Source organism: Cydia fagiglandana, chromosome 3 (genome assembly GCF_963556715.1).
Source record: "Cydia fagiglandana chromosome 3, ilCydFagi1.1, whole genome shotgun sequence".
Classification (NCBI taxonomy): Eukaryota; Metazoa; Arthropoda; class Insecta; order Lepidoptera; family Tortricidae; genus Cydia; species Cydia fagiglandana.
Window position 1 is genome coordinate 10,817,800 of NC_085934.1, and position 16,028 is coordinate 10,833,827.

Consider the following 16,028-nt stretch of genomic DNA (forward strand, 5'->3'; position numbering starts at 1 on the left):
ACCTTCCAACATCCGATACATACATTCATTGCTGCAACACAATTATAATAAATATTACATAAGAAACGAATTTCACATTATTTCCTGAATGCTTCATGATAAGAATGAATGCATTAAATTATGCTTTTTTAGTTAGACTTTTTAGTGCCCCACTTGCCTTAATTACACTTAATTAGCATATTTTTTAAGAAACACAAGAATTAAAAACCTACCTAAGTTGATTTTTCACGTTCGTGAGCATCTCTATAATATTTATGTAGGTAGAGTAAGCCTTTAATCAAAACCTTTCAGGCAATAAGTGCGTTTACCCCACCAGTAGCTGAATGGTAATTTATTTCAATATAAATATTAGGAGAACATCTTACACAGATCTACCTAGCCCCAAACTAAGCAAAGTTAGGCGACCCATAGAAGACCCATTGTTCAATATATATATATATATATATGTACCTATACCATGACAAATGAGATAATTTGTGGTTATTATAACCTAACTCATTATTTGTCTAGCCCGCGGCTATTGTCTTTGGCACGAGGTCCCAGTATCCCCGGCCGCCTGCCAAGTCGACGGGCATTTACTACGTAGGTATGTACATAAATACAGATAACAAACAAATGATGTACACCACGTTTCAACTCTATTGACATGTAGAATAAGTTTATAATTGGATAACATCTTTTGCAGCCCGCTCGATTCGTCTGTGATGCTGTGAATGAAAGTGTTTTATATCGAAATTTCGCTACGTACCATTTGATACTATTTTGTATAGTTTATAAATGTCCGCCACAGATGCTGGCATTAATGTAATTCTACAACTTTGTTATACAAGTCCATAAATTGTGAAACTAAGCTGTAAGTAAGTAGGTACATTTAGAGAAGCAAAATCTTAAAGGCGGTCAACGTGCTTACAACCTCTCTGGTGTTGCAGGTATCCATGGGCGACGGTGATTTAACCGCTTACCATCAGGCGATTCGTGTTCTCGATTGTCTATATCATAAAAAAAAGCTCGTAACATCAGAACTTTTCAAAAAATGTCTGTACTTACGCCGCATAAGTGTTACAATATGAAAGAGGGACATTGACATAAGAATTTGCAAATTTAAAAAGTCTAACGGCCCGATTTGAACTATAAGCTAAGTCAGTTAATAAATCTAGAAACGATTAGATGTGTCAGTGTCAAAAATGACGTTTTAGTTTGCAGAAACGTCGTTTGTCACTGACACATTTCTAGGGTAAGTACAGTTGTTAAGTATTTGGCTACTGTTTTCTATAAGGTGAAGGTACTCGTACTTCCCGAGTTGGGCTCTGTCTTATGGCTCCTCTACACGATGGGCCAACGCCAGCCACTCCAAGGGACGCAGCCATGCGGTAGAATGAGAGAACAATATCACTTGCTCCCTCTAACGCATAAATGGGTCCTTTGGAGTGGCCGGCGTTGGCCCATCGTGTAGAGGAGCCATTAGATCTGGAACATTATTTGCAATGTATGTTTTGTATTGAACCTTTATTTTCATGGGGTCCATAGTAACATACGTCTATTCGGTTTAGGAAGGTGTTGTTAATGCAGTGATTAGCGCTCCGCAGGCGCCATAATTTACATAATGAAGCTCGGGCCTTGGCCTTGCCGGCGCAGCCTTGCCGCCGTCACGCCACCGTGAAACCTAGGAAACAACAATTGGGAAATTTGAATATTTGCGTCTAAATATGTCTATTTTGCGATTTCTTATCAGGAAAGGTATTAGTTCGCCTTCTGGACACCATAACATGAAAAATTAGCCCCACATCGTAAATTTTATATAGATATATCATTATTGGTGCAGCGGAGTGATGCTATCGGAATTAGGATTGTTCATTTTTTCTAGACCCCCATTTTTATTTTATTTTCTGAAAATATAGGTTAATTTAAGATACCAATTTGAATGATTTTGTAATTCGAGGCTCGGTTGAATATTTATAATTTATTGAAAATATGAGATACGACTTCTCGTAAATTACATGTCGTCGGCTGATTAGGATAATGCACAAGCAACAACAAGCATTAAAAAAATAGTTGTCATTGTCAATTGATTGTAATGTCACCTGTCGACAATGTCAGTGTTACGTGTTTCTATAAATAACAATCGTCTGGAATGGAAAACACAGCTGATATGATTAGTAACCTAAAACACTGCAACGTACACTTATACGCAGATGACACGCAATTATATCATTCATTTGATCCAAAAAATCTGAATGAGTCCCTTAATAAGATAAACGAAGACTTACTAGCTATAGCAAAGTGGTCGCAGAAAAACAATCTTGTGTTAAACCCATCGAAGTCACAGTATATAGTTCTAGGAAATAAATGGCAGCGCGCAGCTATTAAAGAACAGAACCCAAGCGTACAAATTGGTAACGAGCCTATCACCCAAGTCGAAAGTACAAAAAATCTGGGTCTCGTTTTGGACGGCGAGCTGCGTTATGTAGAGCATGTTAATTTAAAAATCCGTAATGCCTACTACCGACTCAAGGTACTATATAATATCCGGAAATACCTATCAGTCAAAGTGAGAGAGATACTAGTGGAATCGCTGGTACTCTCTCATTTTAACTACGCAGATGTGGTGTACGGGCCAAGACTGTTAGCAGAAACTAAAAAAGCTATACAACGCGTACAAAATGCATGTATTCGCTTCTGTTATGAGGTGCCTAAACGAGCACACATCACCCCATTTCTTAATGACAAGAAACTACTAAACATGGAGAACCGTAGGCATCAACATTTGGCTTATACAGTTAGAAAGGTTTTGGATCTCCAGGAGCCCTACTATCTATATGAAAAGATAAAATGGATAAAAGACACACGCACTAGGTCGCTAAGAAGCTGCACTAAACTTGCTATCCCTAAACATAAAACAGCATTCTTTAGAGGGAGTTTTAAATTTGCTGCTGCCAAAGTGTGGAATGACTTGCCTCCACCTCTCCGTGAGCCTATGCCGCTGTTTAAATACAAATGTTTAGTACACGCTCACTTATTAGACAAACAGAGTGGAACTTTCCCTCCCTACTAAAGTTTTTAACCACGTAAGTGTCCACACATCACATACACATAGACAAACGTACAATCCCCGCCTCCACACACAGGCATATATATATATATAAATAGATATATTATACACACACACACACACACACACACACACACACACACACACACATACACACACACACACACACGCCGACATACAAACATAATCGCGAGCATGTGTATTCTCATAATATTATTTTCCATTTATTATAAATCCAGTGTTGCAATATAGTATGACTGTTACTTCTAAGTGTACAATGTAAGCAAGCGTATTATTTTTTCTCTCATGTCAATTCAACTTTTTATATTTTTTAATGTATTACTGTTAACTTGTAACTTATCTGCTAAAATCAATAGGTAATGTTAAATACATTCGAAATGTTAGTAGTAAAATTTTAAATGTTAGTAGTAAAATTTTAAACGAGCACCAAAGTACTGAATTTGTCATAAATTATGTAACATTCTCCGACCGTCCTTAGTCTGGGACCGGTCTGAAAACCAGCGCCGGGCATCTAGGCCTGGCACACGATGAGACTGGAACCCTTTGCCTAATACAAAAATCTTCTCACGGGTTATTCCCACTAGTTACCACCAAGTTGTTACCAGTGGTAACTACTGGGAATTTTTTTCCCACCTTTTACCACTGGTAACTACTGGGAATAAAAATTCCCAGTAGTTACCACCAACTCGGTTTAGTGGTAACTACTGGGAATTTTTATTCCCAGTAGTTACCACCAAAATTTTGTTAGAGTTAAATACTAATAAAAACACTATAAATAGTGTAGTATAAATATATAGAGTAATTTAATAAATAATTATAAGTCGATTAGTGTTTTAGTAAACTCCCTTAAAAGTGACCAAAAATATTGAAACAGTTTAACCGGTACTAGTACAAAAACTATGATATATGTACTAAAGGATAATTTTAATAATCCATTTAGATGATTTTTCAAGTGATTTTATTAGGTAATTCAAAATAACTCTATTTATACTATTCATACCTACTGTTTTTATTAGTATTTAACACTAACAAAGTTTTGGTGGTAACTACTGGGAATAAAAATTCCCAGTAGTTACCACTAACCCGAGTTGGTGGTAACTACTGGGAATTTTTATTCCCAGTAGTTACCAGTGGTAAAAGGTGGGAAACAAATTCCCAGTAGTTACCACTGGTAAAAACTTGGTGGTAACTAGTGGGAATAACCCGTCTTTTGCTCTGTATAATTTGATAATTTAACGGTTGTATTTTATTATGTAAGTAATTCTAACTCTATGTTATTTTCATGTATGTGGCAATAAACCATTCTTATTCTTATTCTTATTCTAAAACTCGTTTATTTTGAATCATTAATTTCAAAATACCTACGCTATAAATTTGAGAAAGCTGATTCCAGAAATCTGCCTAAGTTATATAATATAACTTAGTTTTATTGGAGTATGTATCCATATAGCATCCAACTCCAACCATAACTTGGCTGAAATCAAGGGAGCAAAAATACAAATGTAAGTTACCTACATCATATATATTTTAACTGATTCGATTTGTAAGAAGATTGGATTGATAAAATCGTTACAAGCGTCCATTGCTAAAGGTAGCTTAGCACCCAGTGGGTGCTTTCTACCGGCTTGTCACCATTGTTTGGATATTGTTCTACATACTTATACTACTATATTAGGAACATGCCAATTTTGCTAATTATATCCTATTATTTCAGGTCATTGTGATGCCTATTTAGATACAGCTGTGAGATATGTAACTGCACTTGGGCCCAGAACAAAGTTGAGCATTTTGTATTGAAACGAACGTCATATTCATTATTAATCGTCGTAATACTTTACGACCGTAAATAATGCCTGGGAACAGAGTAAATAACAAACCATACACTTCTCTTCTGGATGGTCAACAAGAAGCCATCATTGTCAGATGCTCGTGCAGAACATGATAAACATACATTTAATGTAAAGTTACTATTTTTTTTGGAAACATATATAACATATTTCCCAAATTAATAAAAAAGTAGGTAAACAAAAACATGTTTTATTATTCACAACTCTTTATTAAGTCTTGTCCACCATGATATCAGCAGCTTGAACTGCAACATGTACCTGGAAATTAGAAATTATATCTTTTTAAAGCAGTTTCAGGCTGAATTTTGAGTATGGCTATGTATTCTTGTATATTCCTTCTTTCTAGTAGGCACCATCTCTGTTTAACGGTTTGCCTTTAGATACTCTGGCTACATTACCACAGAAAATAAATAGATACCATGACCCTACCAATAAAGTGAGCTTTTAAATACTTAATTGTAGTAAATTAATATTAATTTTATACTTACATCGACGTGATTCTCACAGCAATACTGTGTGTAACACGTGAAGTAGGTAGGTATTCCAAGTTTAATTCACGGCACCATCTTTCACGTCGTAGGTCTTCGTGGATTCGAACTATTATTTTTGTGAATCATTCCCACACATAGGAACAAGGTTTTTGATATATTATTAAGCAATGAAGTAGATACTGTTTAGGTATTAATTATAAATCAAATTGTAACAAACAAGCGCAGCGGTTTAACTGAAAAACTTTGTTATGACAATCGATGACAATGATAACTTTGACAATACGTGAGTGACGGATTTATTTACTATGGTTCGATAACTTTTATTATGCAATGACTTTACATTCAGCCCAGGAGAAGGTCAAACTAAGGTCATAAGGATATTTGTTGAAATATCTTCAATCCTCAATTATTATATCGCAGCAAATGTCGGAAACTGTTTAAAAACCTTATATCTCGAAATGGTTTTCGAAATAGAACATTTGAAAAAAAATGAACAATCCTAATTGGTATAGATAATTCTAACTGAAGTTATAAAATAAGGTTAATATTAACGTCATTAATACAGGAATTACCAATCAAGGTTTCGGATAAAATATAAACCTTTGAATTTAAGGCTTGGTATTTCTATTCCAACCGTGTATGCTACATCTTTGTTTTTGATGGCTTACCGCACCAAAAGATCGCTTTGCTGAAGTATGTTGACTATATAATTATATTGATTATAATGATTATACATACACGTAGGAATTTTAATATCGAAAAAAAAAACATAACTGTCACAGATTGAGTAAGGTTTCAAAACAACAATTTTTAATTAACTTTACCCTCGTCACTTCAGCAGTCGGGCCTGTTTCAGCGTGCACTCTTCAGGAATAACGCGCGCGTGAAAAATTCACCGCCATAAGTTCGTTACCGTGTGTGGTATTCGAACTTAAATTGTGCAAAATCTGGTATTGATAAGTTATTTTGACCTCCTTATCTCGCTCGCACTAGGTATTATAAAAAAAATACACTGAACTCTCACTCACTGAAGAGTTGTGTCTAAATGAGATGAACATGACATCGATTCGGGTTCGAATCGACACCCCTGACAGCCTGAGCGTTCAGCAGGTGCGTGCGACTTCTGAATATATATTTACTTTGACTACCTTTGCGTTGCGTGTAAGTACTTACTAAATTTCAGTCGTTAGGTAGGTACCTGTACCTACTTACTTTACCAAAAAATGAGACATATAATAAATAAAATCACATACAATAGGAGCAATCAGTATTTTATCAGTACCTTACCTACACATAATCCCATCGCTTTATAGCTAATATTTTTGTGAAAGTCTACGAGTAGATACCTATATTTTTTTTTATTGATCGTTCTGTAATTTACAAACTGTTTACCGACCGGTGGTGACCGGTTTCGACTGCACAAGCAGTTAACTGCCGTATTCGAATTTCAAGATATTCACAAGAGACGACGGCGTACTAGATCCATTCTAGATACGTTATACTTTAGATATCAACTAGTTCTCTTTTGCAGCGCAATTCGGGCAACCAATGTCACTTTTACGTTAGATAGAGCAAGATATCTATTAGATGTGAATTGGATCTCTAAGTCATATCCTGTGGAAATCGTTCAAGAGTATCTCCAGAATCGCGCAAATGTCAAATTTGACAGGTTAGATCTTAAACATATCGTTATCGTATCTTGGTGATGTCTAAAAGATATGTAATAGATGTCTATTTCAAAATCCGAATCGGGCCCGAGCTAAGTCCCAGGTTTGCTTCGCCAGATTTGAGACTGACCGGCTAATTCCGCCTATCGAGCAGCATACATATTTGCAGACAGCTGTGGTGATCGGTAGGTTAGGGGATGCGAAATCTTACTCTGCCTTTCAGTTCTCCGGCTAACTGACTGCTTTGTGTTCATATCATAATAATCAATAGGTAAACATATCTACAAACTGTTACACGTAAATATAGCTTCATATCTACTTTAACTATTTTATACTGAACATCAGTAGTATAAAGAAGCACTAAATTAAGCAAGTCATTAGGTACCTACTCTACCTACCTAATAGTTATGCATTTTTTTATCTTGACGTTATAATTATCTGTGATAATATATAATTACGATGATAAGGAGTGGAGTTAATCATCCTTTTATGATTGCTTTAATCGCTAATTCGCAAATAACCTATGTATACGAGTAGGTAGGTACAAGTTATTCACAAAAATAATCTGAATTGAAAATCAAATCTTATAACTCTGTTACATGTATAAACGTTATTTTCAACTTCATTTGCCTTTATTCTTTGCCTCTTCAAAAGAAGCCCTTCATATAGAAATAAAAGCAATGCCCTCCTTACTCACACTACATCTTTATTTTGGAACTAGGCCAATTGAGTTTTTCCTGTGATTGGGAAATATGATTGTACCGTTAGATAAGTATCGAATCGGTTGGATATTTTATGCCATCGGAATAATGTCAGTCCAAAGGCAAAATGGTTACTTCAGTCAGAGTTCCGGAGTCGTATCTCAAGGGTCTCGTGGAACTAATTAATAGTCAGAATTGCTGGAGCACCGACAGCGCCCTGGGGCCCATTACAGCGAATGGCACGGACTCTCGCACGATCTTTCCTTTTCTTAACTTGGCCTGGACGAGAAACATGGAAACTCTATACTAGTCAATATTGGTGATTTATTGTCTAACTTTTGTTGGCTGGCTTTGAGTGCTCTGCACAAACATATCAACGGGAATACTATTGAATTTATCAAATTATTTTTTCTGTCTTTCCACAGCCAATTCCACAGCTATTTATTTTATAGGGGGTAGACTTAGAAAAGTCAAAATTAGCATATGATAGAAATATAATTGATTTATTTGGAGTGAACGGAATAAAAAATACTAATACATGGAACAGTAAACAATTATTATCAAACAAAATGTTTGATCATTGGAAGTAGATATGTTTCAAAGTTAAATACAAAGATACTGTTTCTCGCCTTATCACACCTATTTAAGTATGTAGGCAGTTACCAAAATAGCTCACTTATTAAGTTACATGTGTAAAGATGTATTTAGCTTTGAGAATATGTAAGATATCGAACAACAGTCAATTTGACTTTACTGACGACACATTGTTCCATTCCAAGAGACACACCAAAACCGCATTTAAAATTTGCAATGAAATTCCAGGCCCTGACCATTGTACCCGAATGACTAAAGAGCGCTTTTACAACCAATAACTACAGGTCTTTGTTAGTCATAAGTTCATAACAGCAGGTTTTCTACATGATTCATCTACGCCAGTGGCTGCATTCCGCTTCTCAACTGCTTACACCACATTCTCTTTGATATCCATTTTAAGCATTTAACAGAGTTTAACAGAATAGGTAGTAGTAGAAGCTTTAGTAGCATTATTATTTTTAATCGAATACTATGTTATTTGGTTTTGATATTTGTTATGTTTTGTTATTTATTAGTGGAGTGGGTATTTATTCATTTTGAGAAAATTGTTAATTTATGATTTCCTATTAGAAAATCTATAAGTACAAAAGTCGAAAATCGAAAGTCGAAAATCAGATTTTTTTACAAAAGTATAGACACGTACCTAGTTTAATTCTGTTCACCTTAGTCCTGCCCAAGCGCATCTTTATTTTTAGTCCAAGGTTGATTATGACTAGTACAATTCGATTAGGTTTGAATAAATAAATAAATAAGGTGCTGAAAATAGCTGCCTAATTAACGACCGTATGTACTCCTACCGATATATATAATGCAAATACCTCGTTACTAGTAACTCTGGAGGTTACATCCAAGTTATCGACATGAATAAATAGCTAATATAAAGATACTGTCCGTATGAAGTGTTTCAACAACAAAATTAATAAGATTAAAAAAGAACTCCGCGTTATTAAACGAATCTAATCCTAAACAAAACTGATTGGTTCGTGATTTTAGCTTTAGTTGGAAGCGCCTTTCGATATTGCAGCGCAAAGCGGTATACTCGAGTAAAAAGTACTTTTGAAATATTGTGTTTATAATATAGGGAGTATACAAAAAAAAAACTAAATATGGTTATTAAAATTGGCACTTAAATATTACCGTGGTATGTACAAAATAGCATAACATAACTAAGAAAGCCTATTGAAAGTCTTCTAAGTAAGTTTACACACATCTACAATGCCCTCGACCCTCGAGGGATTGGGCTGTAGTATAGTCCACGTTGACCCAAAGTGGACTGGGAACTTCTCATAAGTATACCTACCTATATAACAACTCGGAGTTTCTTCACGGTGTTTTCCTCCATCGAACTGCGACTGGTTTAAATATCAAGGATATTTCGCACATAAAATAAGTTCCGAGTAATTCATTGGTACGAGTCAGGGTTCGAACTCGAAACTTCTGGATATATTTATATGTATTGTACTATATATCATAAAAAATGTAGTATCTTTATCCTAACTTAAGCAACAATTTGAATAAAGAGAGTAAGATACAACAAATATTTTTTAATAACTGATATTAGCAGATTATTATTTTTACTAAGTCAGAGATTAATAATTACGCATGTTTAAATAAATACTATTAAGGAGTTGGTAAACGTGTAGCAAATTTTGATCTTGATTAATGATCGTCATGATATTGTTTAAGATAGTTAAGGTAAACGTACTAGTGCTCGATATGTTAATGCCCAATAGATTACACCTTGCTGTCACCTCTATTGACAATGTCTAGTTTCAGGATGACATGTACTGGGACCGCGTCGACACCAGTACGTTTACCTTACACTTATAATAATTATTATACATAATAGAGTAACAAATATGGTATTGTGAAGGATATGATTGTAATGATAATATAAAATAATTAAATATTGATAGATGAAAAGATGCGTTTTAATCACTTAATTCTGCACACGGAGGTGGCGAATTGCTCAAAGTTTCACAGATTTTCTTCATCAAATCGTCATCGGTGTTAAACAGCTCTCCGTTTATCAGTACCCAGGGCACGTATTGTTTGTTTATCAGTTTGTCTGTTTCTTTTCCGTAGTATTCCAGAAGATCTTCACCTCGTTTACTTTTAGCGCATGCGATGATCGGCTTTGAATCGATTCCCATTGACTGTCCACACTGAAACCGAATATATTGGCATCGTTGCAACGCGATTCTATGTAATTTTTGTCTGTCAAATACTTAAGAAAATTAGGAAAATAGCAAAAACACTTAGTGCCACATGCACCATACCGCCAATTATTCAATAATTCCAATAATTCCAGGTTAAACCGGTTAATCCCGGGTTAGTGAATGATGCAAGTGGCCCTTAAGTCTTTGGCGGGTATCTTTTCACAGCTAAAGTCACTGAATTTTGATTAAATTTGGCACAAAAATAACGATTTATTAAATTTGGCATTGGCACAAAAAGCAGGGCGACATTAGTACTCTTTTGCGGCTGATGGCGCCTATTTATTTTGGTAGTTCTTACATTAGTGGCGTCCATGTCAGTGGATCCTCTGCCTCCCCATGTCCCGTTCATCATACAGGAGTTGTAGTACTCTGATTTACTGATATCCTTCAGTATGTCGATGGCGCATGCGTGTAGCTTGTTACCGTAACACTCGGCTGGCCCGTGCTGGCAGGTTATTACGGTCTTACCATTTTCTTCTGTTCTCTGAAATTTTAGTTTCCAATGATTATTTTTTTATAACAGAACATTTGAAACTTCAACAGAACAAGTGGCATAGGCTTAAACTGCCCCAGTGAGCTCAGAGAAACAGCTCTGTAGCGCAACGCGAAAATAATTTAGTTACTATTACTACTTTGGTGTAGTTCGTTGTTTAGGTGATCTGCTTCGTTACATGGGATGGGGATGTGTTAACTCATAAATAATATTAAAAATAATAAAGATTTTTTTATTTAATGCTAACAAATTGACACACAGGCGTATTCTGATTTTAATAATAGATTATGTATTAGATAACAAATCCAGATCTAATTCATAACCAATTATTAAAATCAGAATACGCCTGACAGTATATTCTATATTCAATACGTTATACCGTACTATTTCTTTTTTATTGTATGGGAGCCCCACTTAAATATTTATTATATTACGTAAACGTACAAATTAAGTACTTATAAACTAAAATAAACCTAAAAATGGAACTAAATAACTTAAAGAACATTAGAATTAAAAATTAAATAATTTAATAAAATTATTTAAAAAATCACAATTACATATAATGGTGATGACCAACCTTAGCATTTCCATACGGATATAATTTGAGATCTATGTAAGATCCGATTTTCTTGTATACGTCGTCTAGAGGGCCTAGATGAAAGGATATGCAGTCAGGGCATAGGCATTCATAATACACCTGCAGGTCAACTTTTTCTTCATTTACTGTCTGAAAACAATACAGTAGGTATAAATGTTTATTAAATATATTAAGAACGGGTCACTCACGTATTTTAAGTCGAAAAACGCTCGATCTGCGCCGGTCCGTCACCGTAAACGCAAGCTCCTGATGACACTCCTCGGTACGGAGTGAAACATGTCGAGCGTTTTTCGACTTAAAATACGTGAGTGACCCGTTCTTAATATATTTAATATGTCTGTGTCTCACGGAAGTTTTGTTATAAATGTTTATTATTATTTCTTTATTTTTTTAAATTGTATGGAATAAGTAAGTGGGCTTACCTTGTAGTGATAATATTGTTCAAGAGCTTTGATATCCGGATAATTTGAGTAGATTTCTATAAGTAAATAAACTAATTATTAAACCTTCACGTAACACTTAGTAAGTAAGTACCTATGTACCTAAGTATTTTGGGTAAAATTTGACGGACTGATCAACGGCATCAGCAGTAAATAAATAATAAATAAATAAAAATAAATAAATATTATAGGACATTCTTACACAGATTGACTAAGTCCCACAGTAAGCTCAAGAAGGCTTGTGTTGTGGGTACTCAGACAACGATATATATAATATACAAATACTTAAATACATAGAAAACACCCATGACTCAGGAACAAATATCTGTATCATCATACAAATAAATGCCCTTACTGGGATTCGAACCCAGGACAGCAGTGAACTACGAAACTTTCCAAACAATAACATAATTAATTTTAGCCAACGTTAGGTGTCACCATTAGGCGACAGGCGGTTTGGTGCAACCGACCCTAGACCCTAAGTTTCTTAACTAACAGTACTTGGAACAAAAACGCTCAAAGTAATAGGTACTTAATTATTGTTCGAGAATTAATAAGTAGGTAGGGCGATTCTCAGAGATGACCTTCGGTGCCTGACTTCGGTGCCAAATTTTTTTTTTTACTTATATGATATGCGACTTTATTTCCTAAAATCTACCCTTAATATAAAAAATATTGGTAGTGGAGGCCTCCATTAGAACCTTATAGTTTTTAAGATATTTGATATTTAAAAAACACCGAAATCATGTGCAGGCACTGAAATCAATTTACGTCACCGAATTCAATAATGCTTACACAAAAATCACATTTCAATTTTATATCTCAATTATATTACATTTTAATCATATTTTTCATTCCTATTCGATGATAAGCGATGTAACAAGGCTAATGATCTAGAAAGCTTACATAAATTCACTAGATATAGACTAAAGATTTTAAAATAACCAAATTACGGCTTGTAAATTAACATGTCTAGAAGATATCCCACACTATATGACTGTCCAGATATAACAGGGTGATGTTTGGTCCTGGAACGAGTTTCAGACATGTCGACCACAAATTCGCACATTATAATCAAATATTCATTGCATTATTATAGCCATGAAGGAGAAGATGTTTGTTTCACGCAATCCGACCGCACACGCATCAAAAAGAAACTTATGTTACCTGCACCCGATAAACAATACACTTTTGAGTGGTATTCAATGCTCAAAAAATATTTAGTGTACTTAACTACTTATAAAGCAATGTGATGCAATACGGAAAACAAGTATTTTTTTAATAACAGAGTTTTAAATCGTGAACTCCATTAATTTAAAATTATAATATTTGAAGTGGTCGAGTAATGCTTGAAGATCTAACTACCAATGAATTATGATCTCCAGCACCCTCAAACACTTGAGCTAAATTGTGCCTCCTATATTTAGACATAAAGACATTGAGGATTGTTAAAACATTTGCTATGTTCAATTTGTGTCTATGGCTATCCTTTAGAAATATCGATTAGTAGGTACGCTCAGTGCCTTTGAAGAGATCTCGACATTAGAATTTGCTCTGTCCCTTGGGTACACCTTGCATAGTACTTACATTCACAAGTTATTTTAAAAGAAGTGGGATCTAATTGACTACATTCATTTAACATGGCTGATACGTTTAAAGGTATCAAGGTGTAGGGCCTCAGGCTCAGGTGATACAGAGGACAATTAACATAATTTACTTAATTGGTTTGAAAAGAATATCAAGACAGAGAAACAAACATTGGGTGTACACGTCTGGTTTAAAAAAAACTACTCATAGTAAACTAGTGATTTTGTGTATCTACTATGACTTAATTTACTTACAAACATAATTTTATGTTTATACAACGTATATTTCACTTTTTAGATGTGATAAATTAGTACAACAAATTAGTTAACAAACCAGGATTTGAATTCAGTGATCACTTTTTTGATAACGGTGGTCAAAAAATCCACCGAAACCAAGGAAATCAACACCAGCGATATCAAATTTAATCGCTTTTTAACAATTACAGAAATAGCACGAATGATGCAGAGGCGATGTAATAATGATGGATTTACGTACTTCCGAGGATTTCTTAATCACTTGCATAACCATAATTGCACTAAAACTTTCGGAGTAAATTGCACCACCGATCTCAAAAAAACATAGGACCAAACCCACCGAAGGACGGAGAAACGTTTAAAAAATCACTTTATTCTACTGTGACTGTACCTCTACTTTATTCAACGGTTAAGGCACAACTAAATCATACTATGTTTGAGACGCTGAGTTCCTGCTCTACAACTTTGAAGGAGTACCGACATGTTTTGCAAATTACACCGATATCAGTCACTAGCCCGGGACACATCGTAAATTTGGGTTTATTCAATGTGTTGAGCAGACACATTATTTTGATATAAAGAATATGATAAGCTAACTAATACCTTATGCGTGAATACCCATAATAACTCGGATCTAATACCCCATCTTGAGTAATAATTTTTTGTTTCATAAAATCTGGGTGCGGGACACGCCCACCGAACATCATTTTCGGCATTTAAAATTTTTTTTCTTGTATTATATAAAGAATAAATAAATAATTTGATAGTGTCCCAGACAGAATATAGGCTGAAGATCATGCCTAAATTAATTCAGATTTATTGAACAGTAAATTCAATCATTTATTGCCCCGGACACGTAAAAATGGCCCTCCTGAGAAATGCCCGTATTCATTTAATATAATCAGCTAAGATTGTAGTGGTTCATTATCGAAAATCAATTTCATCTATGTATGTACCTACATGAAATTATAATAAAAACATTAAATAGTAAACAGCAAAATATTATTATTATTCTAAGTATGTGGGTAAGTAATAAATTGCAAATTTAACAGTCATATCTTAGGTACACGTGTGTAAATAGTTGACAAGCTTGTAAAAATACATACCAACACTATCTACGATGCTAATAGCCAACAAACAAAACAAGCACTTGGAATATGATAACATTATGAACGTATGATACAGAGTACCGTCTGAACGTTGACTTGCGCGCGAGTGACATACGTATGACAATGCTTGCACTTTTAAGTTAGTAGGGTAGACCGGGGAAATGGTAACAGTGTATCTATTAAAAAAACATATTATTATACTAACGTTAGCGGGCTATAGGTATAGGTACAATAGAATATAATACAAATATTCTTTATTGCACAATTCAATACAGAAAACAATAATTGTATTGTTTTTTGTATTGACAAAGATTACAGAAAAGAAGAGGTTAAACAACAGGCGGTCTAGCAAAGTATAGGCGGTAGGTATAGCAAATCGTGTGCACATGTATATTGTAAGTTTTATGCAAAATGTATAATATAGTTTGCAATAGATAATACCAGAAGGTACCGCTGGTTACATATTATTATGGCTATAAGTAGGTAACACATGCTTTTTAATGCAAAAAGTACATGTCAGATATACGTGAGCAGTTAAGTAAAACCTATAGCTTGTAAAAAATACATACCATCACTATCTACTTAAGACGGTGCTATCTAGCTTGGGGAGCACCGTCTGACCATTGACTTGTGCGCGATTGACATACTTAGGTACCTACTAATGAATAATGATTTTTTTTTAAATCTTATTTATTTTATAAGCCATACATCTTATGATTAAGTCGGCATGAATAATGATATTGCTCGCAATTTTGGTCGAGTAGACCGAAATGTACCACTTTTAACATAAAGTTCAGATATCATTATCTAACGCAAATGGCATGATTTGATTATAACACTTACAGGACTTATGGACACTGACAGGATTTAGGGTTACTGTCAAATATTGTACAACACTATTAAAAATTGGATTGGCGAGGAAGGGTTAAGCGGGAGACGAGCTGATGAAAGGACATCG

General features: G+C 34.6%; 1 protein-coding gene across 1 annotated transcript; it reads right to left on the reverse strand.

The window, feature by feature from the left end:
* Positions 1–10,283: 10,283 nt before the first annotated feature.
* LOC134680527 (gamma-interferon-inducible lysosomal thiol reductase-like) lies at positions 10,284–15,189 on the reverse strand. Its single transcript, XM_063539649.1, has 5 exons — positions 15,068–15,189; positions 12,103–12,158; positions 11,660–11,809; positions 10,888–11,073; positions 10,284–10,535 (listed from the first exon to the last, which is right to left on the reverse strand). Exons 1-5 carry the CDS (start codon positions 15,126–15,128, stop codon positions 10,302–10,304), a joined length of 687 nt encoding a protein of 228 aa, XP_063395719.1. The 5' UTR covers positions 15,129–15,189; the 3' UTR covers positions 10,284–10,301.
* Between the last annotated feature and the right edge of the window lie 839 nt (positions 15,190–16,028).

Excerpts from the sequence above, each read along its gene's own strand:
- LOC134680527 (XM_063539649.1), bottom strand. The coding sequence starts at position 15,128 with ATGTTATCATATTCCAAGTGCTTGTTTTGTTTGTTGGCTATTAGCATC. Across the intron at positions 11,810-12,102 it reads AACAATATTATCACTACAAG|ACAGTAAATGAAGAAAAAGT; the intron begins GTAAGCCCACTT and ends TATTGTTTTCAG. Across the intron at positions 10,536-10,887 it reads CTGACATGGACGCCACTAAT|TGTGGACAGTCAATGGGAAT; the intron begins GTAAGAACTACC and ends ATTCGGTTTCAG.